This window comes from Osmia bicornis, chromosome 1 (genome assembly GCF_907164935.1).
Source record: "Osmia bicornis bicornis chromosome 1, iOsmBic2.1, whole genome shotgun sequence".
In the NCBI taxonomy this organism is placed as follows: domain Eukaryota; kingdom Metazoa; phylum Arthropoda; class Insecta; order Hymenoptera; family Megachilidae; genus Osmia; species Osmia bicornis.
The window spans coordinates 3,800,784-3,822,087 of record NC_060216.1 but is presented as its reverse complement, the minus strand read 5'-3'; the positions used below and the strand labels follow the sequence as shown (position 1 = coordinate 3,822,087).

The window sequence follows — 21,304 nt, the reverse complement described above, 5'->3', positions numbered from 1 at the left end:
CGAATCGATGTAAGCGCATTTGGAAAGAATCGGGCAATCGTGAAAACATAATTGAGAAATTGGACATTTGACGGTGTAACATCTAACGTCATTATGCAGAATAAGAAACGAAAGTAAGTTGGCATGGTTGTCAAATCACAGCATTTGAGAGTTCTGTCGCGGCGTTACCGCATTCTGTGACAATACTGACTATCTACCAAAATGAATCGACTCAAGCCGAGATTTTGATTCCAGTCGGAGATAGAAAAAGACAGCGCGTGAGAAAGAGAAGGAGTATCATGAATGAAACAACGTAGGGCCGATCGGCGGAAATATGTTAGCGTCACACGCCACGACAGATTCAATGAGACTCATTGTCAGTGTAATACACATAACGTACGCGACTATAAAACTTATAGGAATAAAAACAACATGGCATTAATAATTTCAAGAAGGGAATAAGAAATAAAGACATGTATGTAATGATTTATAATGTTTATTTATATACAGGGTGTCATACAACTCATTTTCCCCCAGTGAAGGGGTCGTAGCTGGGGTGATTCTGAACAACATTTTCTTTTGCGAAAAAGTTGTTTGAAGCTTCGTTTTTGAATTATTAAGGATAAACACTGACCAATTCGAGCGGATGTAGCGCCTGGGCTCAGGGACGGCAGCGTCGGCTACGAAAGCGGGGCTTGACGTAGGTTGCGAACGAAGGGCTCGGTACCCCGTTGGCACAGCACAATAAAAAAATTGAACTGGTTGAACATTTTTAGTTGTTGTTCAAAATGATTACAGAATTTAATCTCTTGTCTCCTGTCATAATGTAAAAAATGAAATTCTAAACATTCTAAACAACAAATAAAAATGTTTGAAATGGAATAATTAATAAAAATTTAAAAATAATTTAAATGAAACTTACCCATTCGTTTCTAAATTAACCTGCTATGCTAAAAGCAGATAATTCTCACACTTTTATTTGTTGTTTAGTGTTGTTACGTCCCGACAAAGAAAATTCTATTATCTCTGATTTCAAATTACGAAAGCATTAGCAATCATGAAATCAGTTCATCTACTGATCTCCTTGGAGTCACCAGCGTCAACGAATTCTTTCTTCTTCTCGAAACACTGCTTCGAAAAGATATGCCAATGCACCGACATTCCAACAGGTCAATACAATAGTGAACTCTTTTCTCAACCCATGCAAAATCAGCATTTTCGGCCATAATAAAAAACCGATTACGGGCAATAACGAACACAGTCGGCCACACAGTCGCGAGGTGCGCGGTCTCTCTGTCCGAGGAACGCCTAGTACAGTAAAAGCTGGATATATGCAACAAACATTGGGACCCAGACGTTGCATATATCCAGCCGAGGTGTCGAATCTCGAGTTACAAGCGACGAGCAGCCAAGCGTGAACATAGAAAAGGACAGACAGTGGCGGAGAGAGAGAGAGTCCGATGTTCAAAGGAAAGAGGCGAAACGTATCGGTGTGACTAATACTAATTCAATTATAAAACTTTTTTATTTTTGACATTTTTTTACTGAAACTTTTACTAGCGCACACCAAACACGATATAGTATGAATGGGGCGAGGTTTGTTATGGGGCGCTGTGAAAAATCCAGGCGGGCGGCAGTCAAATCTTAGCGAAAAGGGACAATCTCAACATTCAGAATGAGAGAAGGATAACATGACTGTCTTCGCAGCACAGTTCGAGTGACGTAATTAAGCTAACGCTTGATTCTGACTACGATTCCAAATCGGCAGCCTGTAGCGTTGACTACACTCTCACGCGGAACTAAACTGTCTTATCCGTCGAGGAAAAAGAATCAACAGGGTAATGTTTTAACTAGTTTATTTCAGAGTGCACTAGCTGCAAATTCTTATAATTAATTGTTTCAAACTAAACTCAAACTGCGAACAAACTTAACTAGTTATTAAATGTTTGACTTCGCACAAAGAATAAAATAATTTTTAACAAAAAAAACATCCGACTTCGAAATGCCCTAAAAAGTGTAAAATAATTTCTATTTCATTTATACCAATATTCCATAGCTATTAATAATATCTACTTAATCGTTAAATAGGATACCAAATACATTTCAAAGTTTTCGGAGGCGGCGCAAAATTAAAAACTTTTCCTCTACTAGGAAGATCCTAACTCCGGCGTTGGCAACCTATGATAAATCACCCATTTGATAATTTCAAGTAAACAATATTCAACGGGAATCAACAAACTCATTGCGAATTAACTATACTGCAGTTCACGAGTAACCGCACTTAACTCGCACAGCTAGTGACCTACTGAGGTCTAGGGAGATTTTTAATAGTGCGTGTGATTCCCCTTTACAGCTTGCTTCTTACTTTGCGTTCACATCATTTTTTTTGCGACAAATAATAGGAATTTCATTGTATCGTGAAACTTTACAATATCATCACCGGTTATCAGTTATCGTACGTCATATATTTCTGCCCACCATTTATATGTAAAGCATAACAAGGAGCAAGCTGTAGAGGGGAATAACACACGTTACTAAAAATCTCTTTAGACGTAGTGAGCTACGCAAGTTAAGTATGGTCTCTCGTGAAAAGCAGTATAGTGCACGTACATCAGGAGTGCTGCCAATTTCTGACATAATCGTTATAATTACAAATATTTTCAGCCGGACCTATAACGTTCCGCTCTTCCTCTTACGACTTATTAATTACCAAGTTTGCCATACCGCAATCAAATCGTTATTGGCAGCATCGTTTGTTCGGGTATTTTTAATTTTGCGCCGCCTCCGAAAACTTTGAAATGTATTTGGTATCCTATTTAACGATTAAGTAGATATTATTAATAGCTATGGAATATTGGTATAAATGAAATAGAAATTATTTTACACTTTTTAGGGCATTTCGAAGTCGGATGTTTTTATTGTTAAAAATTATTTTATTTCATACTTTTTAGTGGAACCAGTAGTATTTGTAGGATAGTGTAAGGTGATTTTAGATTTCTGTTGCTTAGCTAATAACCATAAACCGAAAAAAATTGACCGAATTTAAGTTGTTAATAAACAACAAATTTCATAAATTTTTGCAAGTGGGATCATCGGGGATATACCTCCTACTAAATGTGAAAGGTTTCATCGCTATCGGTACATTCCCTGCAGCATAAACGCCGGAAGATATAAATGAAGTATTACGTATTTTGCGATAAAAGTCGTTAGGAATGAAAAAATACAGAAATTTTTTTGCCGGACCAATTAGAAGATATACTCTACAAGATGTAAAATTTTCGATCCGACTGGTCCATCCGTCTCGCGGTAATCGGTGAAAAATGTAAATCAAGCATTACGTTCTTGCAAAAAAATCGTTAGCAATGAAAAAATGCAAAATGCCTTTCTGACGGGACCAAGTGGAAGATATACTCTACAAGATGCAAGAAGTTTCGTTCCGATTGGTCTATCCGTCTCGGAGTATGTAATCGGCGAACGTACGGCGCACGTACATGAAATAGTACGTTTTTCTGCAATAAAAAGCGTTCGGGATGAAAAAATATAAAATGTTTTTTTAACGGGACCAATCTGGACACATACTTTAGAAGATCCAACAGGTTTCGTTCCGATTAGTTCATCCGTTTCGGAATAATCGGCGAACATACATATAGAAAAAAAAGTCGTTAGGAATGAAAAAATGCAAAATATTTTTTTTAACGGGACCAATGGGGAGACATACTCTACCAGACGCAAAAGGTTTCGTTCCGATTGGTTCATCCGTCTCTGAGTAATCGGCGACCGTACGCCGTGCATACATGAAATAGTACGTTTTTTTGCAATAAAAAGCGTTCGGAGTGAAAAAATGTTTAAATGTTTTTATAACGGGACCAATCGGGAGACATACTCTACCAGATGCAAAAGGTTTCGTTCCGATTGGTCCATCCGTCTCAGCGTAATCGGTGAACATACATAAAAAAAATAAAAAAAAATATATATATATACACATCGAATCGAGTATCCTCCTCCTTTTCGAAGTCGGATAAAACTGCGGAACTATGCGCACTTTATCAAGATTTCAAAGAAATCCGATGTTTCCACTTCGACGGTTCGCGTGAGAAGAAAGCATTTTCCATCTCTGGGAAAAACCTTGCGCGCCCCGGAAGTATGTGGCTCCTTTTTTGTCTTGTGCAAACTTACCGGAAATGCACTTTCCGCGTCGGTAAAATAGGTACTCTATACGCCGCCACAAGCCTTACTACTTAGACGCCACCTTATAACTACTAGGTGAACTAAATTTGTCACGTGACTTGTTCTGTAGTATCCAGATAATGGCGGAACTCGTCTGTGAGAATGCAATCTCGATTTTTCGCTTTTCGTCCTTATATGAGAATATTTGAGGCTGGGTGAGGGCTCATTCGAAAGAGAAAGGTTCAGTGCAGCGCGCTCTGGTCATCGTTTGAGTCACAAAACTCTTTTAGTGGCCTAAAAATACCTTGGATTCTGCGGATGTATTTTTTCGATTTTTCCTCTACTTTGGACACTCATATTATTAGATATTAACAAAATCTCGTTCAATCATGAAAGAGTTCCTCTTTCGAATGAGCCCTCACCCAGCCTCAAATATTCTCATATAAGGACGAAAGGCAAAAAATCCCGGATCCCTTTTTAGGCCCATTTTTGCCGGTAATGTCACCTCGCTGTATTACCCGTGTCTACCCAAATGTTTAACCAGTTCAATTTTTTTATTGTGCTGTGCCAACGGGGTGCCGAGGCGTTCGTTCGCGACTTACGTCAAGCCCCGCTTTCGTAGCCGATGCTGCCGTCCCTGAGCCCGCGCGCTATGCTCGCCCTGATTTGCCAGTGCTTTTCCTTAATAATTCAATAACGAAGCTTCAAACAACATTTTCGCAAAGGAAAATGTTGTTCAGAATCACCCCAGTTACGACCCCTTCACGGGACCAACGCGAGTTCTGAAACACCCTGTATAAACGAAATGCTTGGGTCCCAATTTTCTTGTACTTATCTAGGTTTTTCTGTATTGGAAAATCTAAAGTGTCTTATTTCTGAAACTATAAATTTAAAAGATTGTTTAAATAATACTAATTTTAAACATTATGGTTACATTTACTACAGAAAAAGAAAACACCATGGAAAGCTATTTTCACTTCGGTACCGATGTGGGCTCTCATAATTGTACATTGTGGACAAAATTGGGGATACTGGACTCTAGTTAATGAATTGCCGAATTACATGGACAAGGTGTTGAAATTCAATTATGAACAGGTAACGAATTTATTATTATACAGTAATGCCCTGAAAATTGACCGTGATTGTGCCTTGAAAGTTAACTGTCGCTATTACTACCAATGATTAATAACGTGTTGAGCAGATCAAGCCCATCCATCCAGTGTTGTCCATCCATCCTTTCACTTTTATCAATGAGAGGAATATTATGCCCGCAGGGCAACTACTTTTTGGAACCTGTGAATACACGTGGTTTGCACTGTTAAGTGCTGCGCGCGCGCGTGTATTCGGAACGTTTCGAGGTGTAAATGTAACATGTATGTAGTGTATGAGTGTAAGAGTGTGTAATGTGGTAGTGTGGTAGTCGAACAATGTGACTGCCGGTGTCACGTAGGCAGATCGTTTTATCAAACATGCCTCTTTTAAGAAATAAACCTTTAACATCTGTAAAGGAAACTCTCAGGCAAACAGGCCGCTTGCTCTTGAAATAAACAGAAAGCCAAGGGATAACAAAACCAAATGTTTTGGGAAAGCATTAGGTCCACCGTAATCACACAACAACTGCAACCAGTTCAAACCGTCACAGAAACAGATGGGCCCAGCCCGATCATCTAAATAGTAATCAGATCACCCCTTTCTAATTAGTATATAAACCCGTTCGTACCAACGTTTTGGGGCAGTACCGAAGTTCATCTAGTGTTGAGTACATCGTGTGCGACCGTGAACTGGTTGCTGTTTAGTGAGATCGGGTTGAAGTCCCCTTCGAGCAAAGTTAACCTTATAGAATCCGTGAGTACGGTCTGTGTTTCTATTTGGCATTCTAAACAACCACACACCGAAAGCTTCCGCTAGCCTCACGCGCTGCCTAGCGATCGGCTACGTAAAACGGGTGAACGTAACGCGCGTGTGACGCCATAAAGTCAGAAAATTTATCCTAACAATTTCTATTGCTATTGGGTCTAAAAATGTTGTGGGTTCGGAGGTACGCTAGTCCCATACGGGTCCTTTCATCAGATCGCTAATATTACAGAAATAATAATGGAGGCTGTTGCACAGTGGGTTGCGGAGAAGGTTGATTTTACACTCACTATGAATAACCTTTTGATAATGTTTTATTCTTAGACTGTTCAATAACAAAATGTAACATAAATTGGACCTCTTTTATGATATAATCTAACTAAATATTAATGATAAACTCTCTTTTATAGTTAACGCTATTTCTAATCTCTCTTCGTACTCTCTAACTGTTCTCTATCTAATAACCAGAAGTACGTACGCGCGAGACTATCTTCACTATATAATTGGCGCTATTATTTGAATTTTTATTGTCTTATACTAACAGAGGCTAATACAAAGGTTATGTTAAAGAAAATGAAAATTGATTAGAATAAATGAAAAATAGTATATTATAAAGATAATAAATGAAATGTGGTATACAATAATAAATTTTGAACAAAATATGAATACAAATTTAGCTCGTGTACAATAATGATTGAGACACACAATTAATGGTTACAGAAGAAAACGATTATTAGAAAGATAAAATTCATAAATTTTCAGTTAGGGCAATCCCACAGTCAAATACTGACTACTGGAAATTACTTGCCAAAATATTCATAAAAATATAACTGGAAGAGTAAAGGAAAATAACTCGCCAAAAATATATGTATATAAACTTTGAAAATGGGTCGATAATCGTATAAATATAGTCTGAATGCCGGGTTCCTGGGGAGAGAGAAATACACACAATCAACTACTGCACTGATTAAAAATTTTGAAAACCTAACTATTGCAGAATCTGTTAAACTAAAACTATGTAAATATACAGGGTGGTCCACATATCCTGAGTCAGGTCAATATCTTCTAAACAACACAGTTTTGGAAAAAATGTTTCGGACAAAAGTTGTCATGTGTCAGGGGGCAAATTAGATGGTCAGAATGGATCTTTTCAGTGGGCGGTCCTGAAGGTCATATGAATGTCAACTTTATTTTCTTAACTGGAACCCCCCATTTTTTGTTATACTATCATATTCTGTAGGAGAAAATAGGTAAGTTTTGTCCGAAAGATTTTTTCGTGGATTGTCAACTTCCCGGGATAAACCATTAAATATTTAAGAGGATGTGATGGGGACACACACGTATAAGGAGCATTGTATTTATAATCGCTTCATAATTTTCAACAAACATTTTTATTTATTATTTAAAAAAGTGCTCAAAGTGTTGAACACCAACTTCAACGCCTTCTTTAAGTTGGTTTATTACATATTGTGTAGTAGATAAAAGTTTATTTACCAAGGTTCCTGACTCATTAGTAAAAATCGACAGTCGGCTTATGTAAAGAAACAAGCTTGTTCCCTTCGACGGAACAATACGTAGGGATTTTGTTTGCTGGTTTATGACAGATTCGCAATGTAAAAGCTGTTTTTGAGTTAAATCGTTTTACGGGTATTGCCGGCAATAGAGTAATTTTTCGTTTCTATACAACGTATTTAGGATATTTAATTTTCGCTTCGTCCTTAATAGCAAATTCTATGTCATAAAATCGGCAAAATGTTTACTGAAAATTATACGTGTTTTTACCCATCACATCCTCTTAAATATTTAATGGTTTATCTCGAAAAGTTGACAACCCACGAAATAAAATAATTTTTAACAAAAAACAAATCCGACTTCGAAATGCACTAAAAAGTATAAAATAATTTCTATTTCATTTATACCAGTATTCAACAGCTATTAATAAAATCTATTTAAACGTTAAACAGGATACGAAATACATTTCAACCTTTTTGAAGGAGGCGCAAAATTAAAAACTTTTCTCCTACTCGGAAGATCCTAGTTCAGGGATTGGCAACCGATGACACGCCAGTTACCGAATGACCCATTTGATAGTTTCAAGTTAACAATACGAATTAACTACATGTACATCAAAAGTGCTGTCAACTTCTAATACAATCGTTACAATTATAAACGTTTTCAGCTGTACCTATAACGTTCCGTTTCTTACGACATATTATTTATCAAATTTGTCATACCGCAATCAAATCGTTATTGGCAGGATCGTATATTCGGGTATTCTTAATTTTGCGTCGCTTCCGAAAAGGTTGAAATGTATTTAGTATCCTATTTAACGATTAAGTAGATTTTATTAATAGCTGTGGAATACTGGTATAAACGAAATATTTTACACTTTTTAGTGCATTTCGAAGTCGAATTTTTTTTGGTTAAAAATTATTTTATTTCACACTTTTTAGTGGAACGAGCAGTATTTGTAGCATGCCGTAAGGTGGTGTACCGTTCTTATTGGATAATTACAACAACAATAGTTATTAACAATAACGAATACCATAAATGTTTGCAAGTGGGATCATCATAGAAATATCTCCTATTAGATGTGAAAGGTGTTACAGGCAATGTGTTCAACGTGGGCATTTTGTAAAATGACCGGACATTGTGTAGATTGCACATTCTTCTGGGCAATGTATATAATGGGCAGATATTTCACAAATGGCCCGGACAACTTTATATAATACCCACGGTTCGTTGACATTAAACTTATTATTATTACTATTATTATTATTATTATTATTAAAACCATACATAGATGTGATAGGTTATGATGGGCCACACACTTAAATCCGGCCGCCGTGAAACGGCCGGCATCGCTTTTATTATTATTTAAACAACACTATTGTCTTAGGAAAGTGTTGCCGGTCGCCTTATGGCGCGCCGCGGCCGCGGCGGCCGGATTGATATATGTAGCCTAATCTAACCTATCACATCTATGTAACAAGAGCGTTTTGATACATTGACCACCACCCTCTAGATATTCTGTATAATGATCGGACATTTTATAGATTGACCGAAACTTGTTACGGACATTTTGCACAATGTCTTTTCTACATAATACCGGGTCATTTTACAAAAGGCCCACGTTAAACACATTGCCCGTTACAAACGATTTCATCGCGATTGGTTCATTCCTTGCAAAGTAACATCAAGAAATAAGCTTTTTGCTATAACAATAGTTATTAACAATAATAAATTCCATACATTTTTGGAAGCGAGCTCATCACGAAAATATCTCCAATTAGATTGGAAAACTTTCATCGCGAACGGTACATTCCTTGCAGAGTAATACCAGCGAATAGGATTCTTGCTATAACAATAGTTATTAACAATTACAAATTCCACAAATTTTTATAATTGGGATCATCGCGAAAATATCTCCGATTATGATCCGTCTCCGATCATAGCGATCGGTACATTCCTTGCAGAGTAGCGCTAAAGAATAGAAGTTTGCAATAACAATAGTTATTATATATGTACAGGTAGGTCTCGATTAGTGCGAGTAATAATTCCCAGAAATTGTTCACATTATTTGAATTCATACTATTCGAATATTTGGAATATAGGAATTGGTCCTTATCATACGTACATTATTAAATTATAATAGCATAAACATGTTTAGTATTTTAACAGTGTTGATTGCACTTTCTTCTGCTTTTTCATATCTCCGTATATGTGATGATAAACTCGCAGTATTTTATTCAAGTTTCTGTTAACTTGCATGCTTCGATCCATGTCTGAATCGAAAAAAGCCTCGCAAACCTCGCATTAACTGAATTTTTGTTCACATTAAATGCGACCTGGTATCATTTTAAAATTCGCACTAAACCGAATATCGCACTATGTGAACTAGCATTAATCGAGACTTACCTGTATACTGGTTTCTGGTCGACGCGATATGTGTATAGAATCTGTAGAGACAGGTGATTGCATTCTGACCCATACACCATCATACTTCACTATGACGAACTATGCATAAATATGCGGCAAAGAGAAGACAATGTTTACCGCGAGCTTTTATCGAGAGTTCGTTTTGGTGGTTTTACGGAACAAGATATTGCCATATTACAATCGAGGACAATTCCTTTTCACTCTGAACGTAGTGAAGACAGATTAAATGAATTATGCAATTATGTCCAAAATTGCCGTTTGACGCAATTTGTATGTTTCCTACGCGTTACATGTGTGATGTATTTAATACAGCCATGCTTACAACAATTAACAGCGAAGAAGTGAAACTAGTGTCATGTGACAGTCTTGATTGTGTTGAATATTTAAAGAAACGTGTGCACAAACTCTTAGATAAATACCAGGAGGATAATTCGCAAACAGCTGGCTTACATAGAATTATCACTGTCAAACTTGGTGCCAAGGTGATGTTAAGGCGTAATATAGATGTTACATTGGGACTCGTAAACGGTACTATTGGAGAAATTGTTGGATTCTTACGAGCACCGGATAGTGAAGACATCAGCACAGTGGAGTTTCGATTATCAACGGGTACTGTGCATTCGTTACAAAGAATTACTTCCAAGTTTGAAATAATGGATAAAGCTTATGTCCTTCGATATCAATTTCCAATATCTCTCAGTTATGGAATCACCATTCACAAATGCTAGGGATTAAGCGTAAAGACAGCTGTAGTCGATATAGGTAATAGTATTTTCAGTTGCGGCCAGGCTTACGTGGCTTTATCTCGAGTAACGACTTTAAACAGGTTGCATATAATTAATTTCAATCCGCGCATGGTAAAGGCAAATACATTGGTTATACAAGAATATAACAGATTGAGAAGTATTTATAGGCCAGATTTAGTTGCACTGAAATGTAAGCCGGTACGAAGACAGCAAATTCATGATGTACAATGGACTTCAATTTCCAAAACTCGTCCATTCTTTGTACCAGTGGATCCAGATAATGCGACAACAATCCATGCAGATGTCTCGGTTAAAGGATTCATTAATGCTAACCACGTCTCTGAATATACTAATGTTATATTGCAATGTATACTTTGCTGTGATAGTATGCGCCGAAAGTTATTGACACGTAAAAGTTCAGATGCTATGAGAGCTGTAGCCCAAGCTTCCCTAGGCACTGATGTACAGATACTTAACTCTTTTGCTGTTAGACAACTTGCGGGTGGTACTTTCGTACAAGAAATTCCACAGGGCGCATCTGAATTTTTCTTGCATATTATAAATAGTTATACTGATATCCGAGCGATTGTGAAACATGAGTTAACTCACACAATACGTTGTAAATGTTGTCATCAAACGTCTGTTAACACAGAGGACAATATAATTTTAACACTACCCTTATCTCAGGTGGAAGGAAAAAGAATAACATTCCATGATATCATTAACACCTATTCGGAATGGAACACAGTGGATGATGCTGTATGTACTCATTGTGGACAGAAGGGTATACTTTCAAAAAGTGATATTACGACAGCTGAAAATGTTTTCATAATACAATTACCGCTATTTCACAATAAAAATGGTAAAATTGTGGACATTAAAAGACCTAACATCGCAGCCGCGCATACAGAAAGCATACACGTTGCCCAAAATACATATAGGGCAACAAGCGCTGTATTGTATATTGATAGTAATAGTAAAGGCAAGAAACATTACACATGCTATATAAAGCATTCAAAAAAGACGTTCGTATACATTGATGATGACACAATTCAATATAAGAAACAGTGGCCAAGAGGTGCAAAAGATGTATACGTGATGTTCTTTGAAAGAAGTAACGTAGGAAACCATCCAATGGCTACAAAAATACATGACACTCAATGCACCAGAGATTAATTCTAGCTACATTTCACACTTATAAAGTAATTTAAAAAATAAATGTTAACCCACAAAAAGCACATTACATGTACAAAAAAGGTAACGCCAAGTATTATAGTTTAGGCATTATGAGCGGACCACCTCTTTGCACTAATACACAATGCATTTCAATGTGGCCCTGAAAACGTCGTGATATCCCACAAAAAATACATTACATGTAAAAAAAAGGTAACGCCAAGTAGATTAGGCACTATATGGTACATATTTTGTGAATTTTGTAAAAAAGTAATGCATATCATGCAAAACCCGCCAAGTATTGAGTTATATATATTTTTCAAAATATTTATACTTGGCGTTTGGCTGCCTCGTTGCGATTCAACAAAATTTGTTGTACGTTATTCAGAACCTGTGAATACATCATCGACTTTATTGGAGCGAAGCTCCTCTATTGGACGACTGATAGGCATTTTTTGTGACTTTTTAACGTAAAAACTGGATTATCAATTTTGACCATTCTTTGCAAGCTGATCAAAGTGGTCACTATGAGTGTTTATATAGAATAAAATCAGAAATCGGTGGTGTCCTTGAGGAATGGCCACAGAAACCGATACCCATGTTAAGGGGGTAGACGCAGGTAATGCAGACAGGTGACATTACCGGCAAAAGTGGGCCTAAAATGGGGTTTACGGGAATACACTTTTCGTCCTTATATGAGAAGATTTGGGGCTGGGTGATGGTTCGTTCGAAAAATATATATAACTCAATACTTGGCGGGTTTTGCATGATATCCATTACTTTTTTAGAAAATTCACAAAATGTGTACCATATAGTGCCTAATTTACTTGGCGTTACCTTTTTTTTACATGTGATGTATTTTTTATGGGATTTTATAAGTTGACACCTCTAGCTAACATTCTATTAGCATTGATATTTTTCATTTCAATGATGTTAATGAAAACTTTTATTCCACAGAACGGTATGTTGTCAGCCCTGCCATACTTGGTGATGTGGATATTAAGCTTTCCATTATGTTGGCTAGCTGATTACGCCTTGAAAAAGGGTGTTTCAAGAGGGGTTGTGAGGAAGGTTTGCAACACCATCGCTCACTGGGGACCTGCAGTCGCTTTGAGTTGTCTGGCCGCCCTGTCGATTGATAATGCTATCGTGGCTGTCGGTATATTAGTAGTAGCTGTTGGATTAAATGCTGGATCTCTCTGCGGATTCCAAATCAACCACATCGATCTGAGCCCGAATTTTGCTGGTACCATGATGTCCATCACGAACTGTATTGCTTCTGTGATTGCAATTATCGCACCATTAGTCTGTGGTGCCATCGCTTATGAAGACGTATGTCACTCGTTATTTTAATTATTTAGTGCTAATGACTGTTGTCAGTCTCTTGTTGTTTAAATTATTTTTTGGATAATGATGTGTTACTGACATTATAGTTACGTTCTTCAGGGTTAACCCTTTATAGACGATCGTCGCATAGTGTATCCAAACGTAATTGTCATAGTATTTACAATTCCGTACATACTCTTGATACAAAACACAGCTCTAGGTGTAGACAGCAAAGATTTACCTATAGTATACGTTTTTGCGGTTGAAAATAGTACTTTGTTTACATTAAATTAATAATTCTTTGTGCAAGTTTAAGAATGCTCTGTCCCCAAAGGGTTAAATGACTCGTTGTTAAAATTATGTACACCCCCGTTCATAAGTATCCGGACACCTTCTAAAACAGAATACTCTTTGCAAAATTTTAATTACTTATAACTTCTAAGTGCATTGCCCGATCTCGATTAAATTTTCAGCATACACATAACTTATTTGAATTTACGAAAAACGTGTTTTAAATTTGCATTATAGATTCACATAAAAAAGTTGAAAAAATTACCTTTCACTATTTCTTTTCACGATTTCGACAAACTGTAATTTTTTAAAACAGCAAAAGCACGTATCTTAGTAGATTTATTTTGATAACTTCTCCAAAAGCCTCAAGTCATTTGGTCCAATTTTAAATGTAGATATTCTGTTTTAAACAATGTACGAAGAATTTCGTGATTAACTGTACGTACAGGCGAAATTTAATGTAGTAGTACTTATAGTTTTTCGCGAATATCTTGCAAACTAATGGAGTGCGATATACATATAGCTCAGATGAGAAAAGTTACTTAATATGTCGAATTTTACAACATATTTCAAAATCATTGAAATTGGGGGGGAGTAACTTTTCTACAAGTTCACCAAATATAGTTAAAGCATATTGTTCAAGAAACTACAGCGAAATAATTAAAATAATGAAAAATGGAAAGTACATTTGGAGTGCGTTTGCTTCGTTTATTAATGAATCAATGGATCAGTTACCATAGTTTCTGTACATTCAGCGCGCACATGAAATTGTCCGTAGGGTGCTGATGTGCACCGGCCTCTATGCACGCTTATATCTACTTTATTGCGGGCTCTCATTTAGCAAGGCCCTGCTCTTAAATACGAGCAATTTCTACGGGATTCATGCTATATTTATAGTAGTTAAACACAGTAGATTTTCATTATATTGCCGCAGAGGGGGCTGCAAGAATAGAAAATTTGTCAAGCTTCCAAGCATTCATTTGGAGGGGAAATAGAAGTAAATACATTATCTTTGAAGACTGTGAGAGGCGAAGTGCGGAATTAGTATGCTTGAAGATCTGTGTAAAAATCAACTTGCCCACGTGGCAATATAACAGCAGGCTTCTGTAGCAGATCCTGGAGAAGCTAACTATAATGTTGATGAGATTTTTATACATATTCAAAAAAAAGGAAAACATGGCTTACACTTATTAGCAACATTTAATGTAAATTGAAAATTTTTATTTTCAGACAAATGCAGCGCTGTGGAACATAGTGTTTTATTTATCCGCTGCAATTTACGTGTTAGGAAATTTAATTTTCATTATCTTCGGTCAAGCTGAAGTTCAACCATGGAACGAACCCGAAGCTTATGAACTTAGCACCAGGAAAGAATCGCCAATGGCGTAAACGACAAGAACAAGAACTACACATTGTCTTTCATTATTTTCTATAAATGTAGCTTGTACTATATTTATTTACATTTTTGTTGGCGCACAATATGATGCCGTCAACCAATCACAGGATATTGTGTGCTTTAATTAGTGAATTCACGGTTGTGGCTGTGAATGTGTTAATTACATTATATGATAAGTTTCGCGCCATTGTAACCTTCTGCTGATAATATTCATAAGATCTTCCGGTAATGACTATGGACGGCAACTCCGATTTCGATGATTTTTAAATATGTTGTAGAAATCAACATTTTGAACAATTTTTTCCTATACATATAACCGCCGCTCGGTCTTAGTTTTCGAGATATTTTCGAAAAATTGTCGAGACTAATCCATTGAATTCTGCGTGTTCGTGTGCGTCCGTGTTACATCTTACGCGTTAGTGTGCGATCGCAGCTCTTCTACTGTTTTTGCAGGTAGCAGCACGGCGACCGAAACCAATATATATGTACACTGAGTTGCATTGAACTTGTCGCAGAGAAGTTGGCTACAAATCGGCTCACCAACGCTGCGTGAATGCGTTAGTGAATTTGTAGCCAACTTCACTGCGACAAGTTCAATGCAACTCAGTGTACATATATAACGGGTAGGGTTAAAAATCAAATTTAACTAATTTTAATGATTTTGAATCTCAGTTTGTGTGTCTGGTCGCTTAACGGCGACCAGAATATTACTTTAGCCTAACCTAACCTAATTCACTGATTAGGTAGAGTAGATTGGATTAGATTAGGCCAGAGGTCGGCAAGATTTGCACTTTTCGCACGATTTTCAGCTGGCTCCGCCTATCGCTGTTCCCCTTGCCCGGACGTTCCTCGCGCAGCCGACGAACCGTTCGAGGCTCAGGAGCGTAACACTTGTAAACATACGCTGGCAATAGCTTTCCACATCACCCGCGAGATATTATTGTCGATGCACTTTTTTTTAAGTGGTATCCCCATTAGGCCTAATCCTACTGATGACTTAAAGAACCCTTTAACTAAACGGAAACAAAATTAAATAAGAAAGGAAGATAATTTAGAGCAGTTTTTGAGATTTTTTAGGACGAAGTTCAGAAATATCTATGTGCATATTGCACGTACTAAGCCGCATAAGATGCGGTGCAATATGCAAATAGATGTTTCTGATCTTCCTCCTAAAAAATTCCAAAAGCGCATCGACAATAATATCTCGCGGGTGATGTGGAAAGCTATTACCAGCGCACATTTACAAGTGTTACGCTCCTGAGCCTCGAACGGTTCGTCGGCTGTGCGCTGAACGCCGGGACAAGAAGAATAGCGGTAGACGGAGCCAGCTGAAAATCGGCTGAAAAGTGCAAATCTTGCCGAGCTCTGGATTAGGCTATAAAATTTCCGGTTGCCATCGGTACGTTGAAATCATGAACATAGAAATATACAAGGTATATATTGGACATCGGTCGTTGTACTGTTGCCTGCAGGAACAATAGAAAAGCGGCGATCCCATACTAATGCGTACGTTATCACGGACACACACGGATGGGCAGAATTCGATGTATTTGTTTCGACAGTGTTTCGAAAATATCTCGAAAACTAAGGCTGAGCGGCGGTTATATGTATAGGAAAAAGTTGTTCAAAATGTTGATTTCTACAACATATTTATAAATCATCGAAATCGGAGGTGCCGTCCGTAATCTAAATATGTAATTACCGAGATTTAATTTTCAAACAAATCGAGTTTACAGAGCGTTTGTAGGCTTTTTAACGACATTTGGAGCCCATGAAGGCACGAGGTTGGACAAAGTCCCATCCGACCATGTGTTCGGGCCTATAGGTTCGTTACTTTTCAATCGTGGCCGAGTCATAAAATAGCGGGACTCGTGGCCAGGCGACGACGGCCAGTACCCCTGAGTTTTAGGGGGTGCAAGGCAGAACGTTTCTTGGGCAATTACAGCGCAAATACGGAAATGAACGGTCGGCTCTTCAGCGAGCTGTGCGACCTTTAAAAATATACAGATAACTATAGTATAGTAGGACTTGGAGTTTTATTTAGATCCTGACAAATTCCTAAAGATCGTCCTCTCCTATAATTCAGAAGTGGGATAAAGAACTATTGATTTGGAAACGAGTACGGGTCGCGAGAGCAAGTTGGACGTTGTGTATTTTATTTTACTGTTGTGCTGTGCTCGATTGTAATTGCTATGTTTAACCAATTGAGTTGGTGGTAAATCCGGTGTTGTAACACATTGTTGAGGGTGGATTAGTGGATTGTGCAGCTGAAGATCAAACGTGTTGGCGCAATTTTTGTGCAATCTCAGCGACGCTAATCTGACCACCGAAGATGTCAAAGGATTACACTATCAACGAGTTGAGGGAATTTTTTCGAGCTCGCAGTTTGCCAGTGTCAGGCTCAAAAACAGATTTCCCTGGAGGCGGGGGTTACAGGATACGTCTCCAGCCTCCTTGGCTTGTCGTAAAAGGCGACTAAAAGGGACCGCGCGCGAAGCCCCTGCAGATAGGCAACACCATGCCCGACGTAAGTACTTGCCAAAGGCAACTCTTGAGGAAATTTACGACCCTCTTAGAGTGCATGAAAAGACAGGATATCGAAAAAGACTTCGTAGCTTTTAAGGACCGTTCGTGACTTGATCGAAAACAACGAATTGGCTATGGTCTATCATAAATTAATCTTTTAGGAATTTTAGAAGTGAAACTATTCCATTCTTTGGATTTCCGACCTTCTATCAGCTCGATCACCCACGTCGAAGGGTTTACAATTTAGGCTTTGTCTACTTATATAAGTGTACATACGCGCAGATGGTGTTTGGATTTCGCTCTTGATTTATAACCACCGATACAAAAGGTCCTCGACTGATATTCGAGACATTATCGATAAATATTCAGACTATCGATAAATATTCCCTTGGCAGTGTTCCCGTACCACTCTAAACATATTCACGTGATAACATTTCACGTTACAGTATCGATTTTCGATCAGTTTCATTAACACCTACGTCATGTCTACGTCAGCGTGGATTACACATTTTTGCTGCTAGAGGCGCTGTTAGCGCTGTGGGTTACGTTACGTACACTGAGTTGCAATGAACTTGTCGCAGTGAAGTTGGCTCCAGATTTACTGACACATTCACGCCGCGTCGGTGAGTCGATCTCGCCCATCGTCTCACCGACGCGGCGTGAATGTGTTAGTAAATCTGGAGCCAACTTCACTGCGACAAGTTCATTGCAACTCAGTGTACATGCGCCGTTACTGATATTCGCGTTTGTTCAACATCATGGCGTACGATACTCTACCACGTTAAGATCGTATTGCGACGGCGCGCGGCATTAGCCGCGTCAAGGCGGCGCGTACCAAACTCAAAACGGTAGTACATCGGTCGCCTATGCATCTACATATGTGTTTAACGATGCTGGGTAATCATCAAAACTGCGACAGAAATGACAATACTTTTTCAAATTATTTTGAATAAAATATTTGGTAATTATTTAGAGATACGGACCACCCTCCGATGACCTTGACCTTGACATATATTGTCAAGGTCACCCTCCTGAGTGACTTTCAGAAGGTTTTAGCCGTCGCTCGTTTTTTATTAAAAAGTTATTAACCAATAAAGTTTCGAAAATATAGCAGTTATTTTGAGTATTAAAACGCATAAACGACTAACGTATTTCCATGCAAAGCGAAGTCTACTCCACCCCTATTACATTCCTCACTAATTGTGTGTAGATTCGTAAGTTATCTTTGAATATCATTCTTACTGTTGTTGATGTTTCTTACCAATTTCAAACTGTACTCTTCGAAAGTGAGCCATTGAATATCCTCCTTACTGTTGTTGATATTTCTTATAAATTTCAATTATACGCTTCGACAATGAGCCAGTATACGATAGATTATTGGAGAAGTAACTTGTTCAACTATCAAAAAATGAAATTTTACGAATTTCTCGCATTAACAACAAATTTTAATGAATTGTTAAAGTATTTATGCACGAAAAATGTTATTCGCGCAAAAGTGAAGTGTCCGCGTTGCAATAATGTTGTAGAATTGACAGGTGATCAGTCATTAATTATACATTGTACACAACATTATTATAAACAAGTGAAAGGACGCAAACGCAGGAGAGTAATTTGTAATTTTAAAATAAGCGCTTTAACCGGGACATGGTTTGCGCAAAGCGTTATAAATATTACCGTAAGTTGTCGATTAATATGCTATGTCATGATGATGAATTGCCCTCAACAAAGATTTCTGGAAAAGGAGCTGAATATTTCATCATGCACAGCAGTTGATTGGGTGAACTTTTGCCGAGAGGTAGTTAATTTATTTCCTAATGATTTTATTCGTAAATCTACATATATAATATTTGAATACAACAATGTGGCATTTTAGCTCATGAATAAATGGTTGATGTGCAAACAAAATCCAATTGGTGGAAATGGAATCATCGTCGAAATTGATGAGGCTTTTGGACGTCGAAAATACCATCGTGGACGATTGATCACAGGACAATGGCTCTTTGGTGGTATACAACGGGGCACGAAAAATATGTTTGTCGTGCCAGTTGTATCTCGTAGTGCAGAAGTGCTACTACTCTTAATCGAAAAATACATTGCTCCTGGGTCGATAATCTACAGCGATTGTTGGAAAGCTTATAAGAAAATCGACAAAAAAATATATCAACATAGCGTAGTCAACCATTCTGAAAATTTTGTTGATCCAAATACGGGTATCCATACCCAAAACATAGAACGCTTATGGAGAGATATTCGCGGAGGTATTCCACAATATGGTCGTATAGAATACCATTTTCACCATTATTTAGCAGAATTTATATTTAAAAAAACATACGATTTCAACGAACGGTTGGATGCATTTTTTGAAATAATGTCTACTATGTACCTTTTAACGGAAAATATAAATGAATAAATGAATTAAATTTATTATTATTATTGAAACCATACATAGATGTGATAGGTTAGGTTAGATTATATATTTAAATCCGGCTGCCGTACGGCGGCCGGCAACGCTTTCTCCAAATGATAGTGTTGTTTAAATAATAACGAAAGAGTTGCCAGTCACCTTACGGCGGCCGGATATAAATATATAACCTGACCTAACCTAATACATCAATAATATTCACTTCTAATTGAGTTTTAATGGACATTTCCACCTTAATTCTTACAAATTTGTTTTGGTTAATAACTTTTTAATGAAAAACGAGCGACGCGACGGCTAAAACCTTCTGAAGGTCACTCAGGAGGGTGACCTTGACAACATATGTCAAGGTCCAGGTCATCGGAGGGTGGTCCATATCTCTAAATAATTACCAAATATTTTCTTCACTTACAAATTATAATTTATATAAGTAATCTTCTTTATTTCATAGGAACAGAAGAGCAGTAACAATTTATTTTACTTTAAATAATGTAAATGTTAATTCACACCACAAATTATCACAAGATTATTTCAAACAATATCCAACTCTGATTATACCTTATGAAAATCATGAACAGTCCGTCTATTTATTTTACACGCGTATCATAACCCAAGATCATCTTACTATTACACATGTAAAATACTTTCTGTAACCACGACCTCTTTTCGTTGCTTGCCATAACTTTAGGAGTATTGCTGAGAAATTCCATATATAGTGTAAAAATATTTTTTAACAAAAAAAAAAATCCGACTTCGAAATGCACTAAAAAGTGTAAAATAAAATGATTTTTAACAAAAAAAAACATCCGACTTCGAAATGCACTAAATAGTGTAAAATAATTTCTATTTCATTTATACCAATTTTCCATAGCTATTAATAATATCTACTTAATCGTTAAATAGGATACCAAATACATTTCAAAGTTTTCAGAGGCGGCGCAAAATTAAAAATACCCGAACAAACGATGCTGCCAATAACGATTTGATTGCGGTATGGCAAACTTGGTAATTAATAAGTCGTAAGGGGGAAAGCGGAACGTTATAGGTCCGGCTGAAAACATTTGTAACTGTAACGATTTTATCAGAAATTGGCAGCACTATACTGCAGTTCACGAGAGACCATACTTAACTCGGGCAGCTCACTAGGTCTAGAGAGATTTTTAATAATGTGTTATTCCCCTCTACAGGTTGCTTCTTATTATACTTTGCGATCATATAAATGGTGAGCAGATATATACGACGTACGATAACTGATAACCGTTGGTGATATTGTAAAGTTTCACGATACAATGAAATTCCTATTATTTTTCTCAAAAAAAAATGATGTGAACGCAAAGTAAGAAGCAAGCTGTAAAGGGGAATCACACGCACTATTAAAAATCTCCCTAGACCTAGGGAGCTGCGCAAGATAAGTGCGGTCACTCGTGAACTGTAGTATAGTTAATTCGCAATTTGTTTGTTGATTCCCGTTGAATATTGTTTACTTGA

General features: G+C 37.3%; 3 protein-coding genes across 4 annotated transcripts in view; all 3 read left to right on the top strand.

Moving 5' to 3' along the window:
• LOC114880854 (putative inorganic phosphate cotransporter) overlaps positions 1-14,980 on the top strand; it is a 64,464-nt gene extending 49,484 nt beyond the window's left edge. The window contains exons 5-7 of the mRNA XM_029197304.2: positions 5,092-5,241; positions 12,816-13,190; positions 14,706-14,980. Coding sequence (XP_029053137.2) covers positions 5,092-5,241; positions 12,816-13,190; positions 14,706-14,864 — 684 coding nt within the window. The 3' untranslated portion in view covers positions 14,865-14,980. The remainder of the gene's footprint in view (positions 1-5,091; positions 5,242-12,815; positions 13,191-14,705) is intronic.
• LOC123987994 lies at positions 9,883-12,082 on the top strand. The gene is made up of 2 exons (XM_046286565.1): positions 9,883-10,701; positions 10,853-12,082. Exons 1-2 carry the CDS (start codon positions 10,661-10,663, stop codon positions 11,859-11,861), a joined length of 1,050 nt encoding a protein of 349 aa, XP_046142521.1. The 5' UTR covers positions 9,883-10,660; the 3' UTR covers positions 11,862-12,082.
• A 3,109-nt stretch (positions 14,981-18,089) lies between the features above and the next one.
• LOC114880853 lies at positions 18,090-20,215 on the top strand. Of its 2 annotated transcripts, none has more exons than XM_029197303.2 (2): positions 18,090-19,174; positions 19,271-20,215. In XM_029197303.2, the coding sequence occupies exons 1-2, from the start codon at positions 18,752-18,754 to the stop codon at positions 19,805-19,807; spliced, it is 960 nt and encodes a 319-aa protein (XP_029053136.1). In that variant the 5' UTR covers positions 18,090-18,751; the 3' UTR covers positions 19,808-20,215. The 2 variants fall into 2 exon arrangements, with proteins under 2 accessions (XP_029053136.1, XP_029053135.1); XM_029197302.2 differs by having other exon boundaries at positions 18,090-19,192.
• Positions 20,216-21,304: the final 1,089 nt, after the last annotated feature.

Bases quoted from the DNA above. Each gene is read 5' to 3' on its own strand.
- LOC123987994 (XM_046286565.1), top strand. From the start codon at position 10,661: ATGCTAGGGATTAAGCGTAAAGACAGCTGTAGTCGATATAG. The intron at 10,702-10,852 runs GTAATAGTATTT...AAGTATTTATAG, and splicing joins GACAGCTGTAGTCGATATAG to GCCAGATTTAGTTGCACTGA.
- LOC114880853 (XM_029197302.2), top strand. From the start codon at position 18,752: ATGAGCCAGTATACGATAGATTATTGGAGAAGTAACTTGTTCAACTAT. The intron at 19,193-19,270 runs GTAGTTAATTTA...GTGGCATTTTAG, and splicing joins GGGTGAACTTTTGCCGAGAG to CTCATGAATAAATGGTTGAT.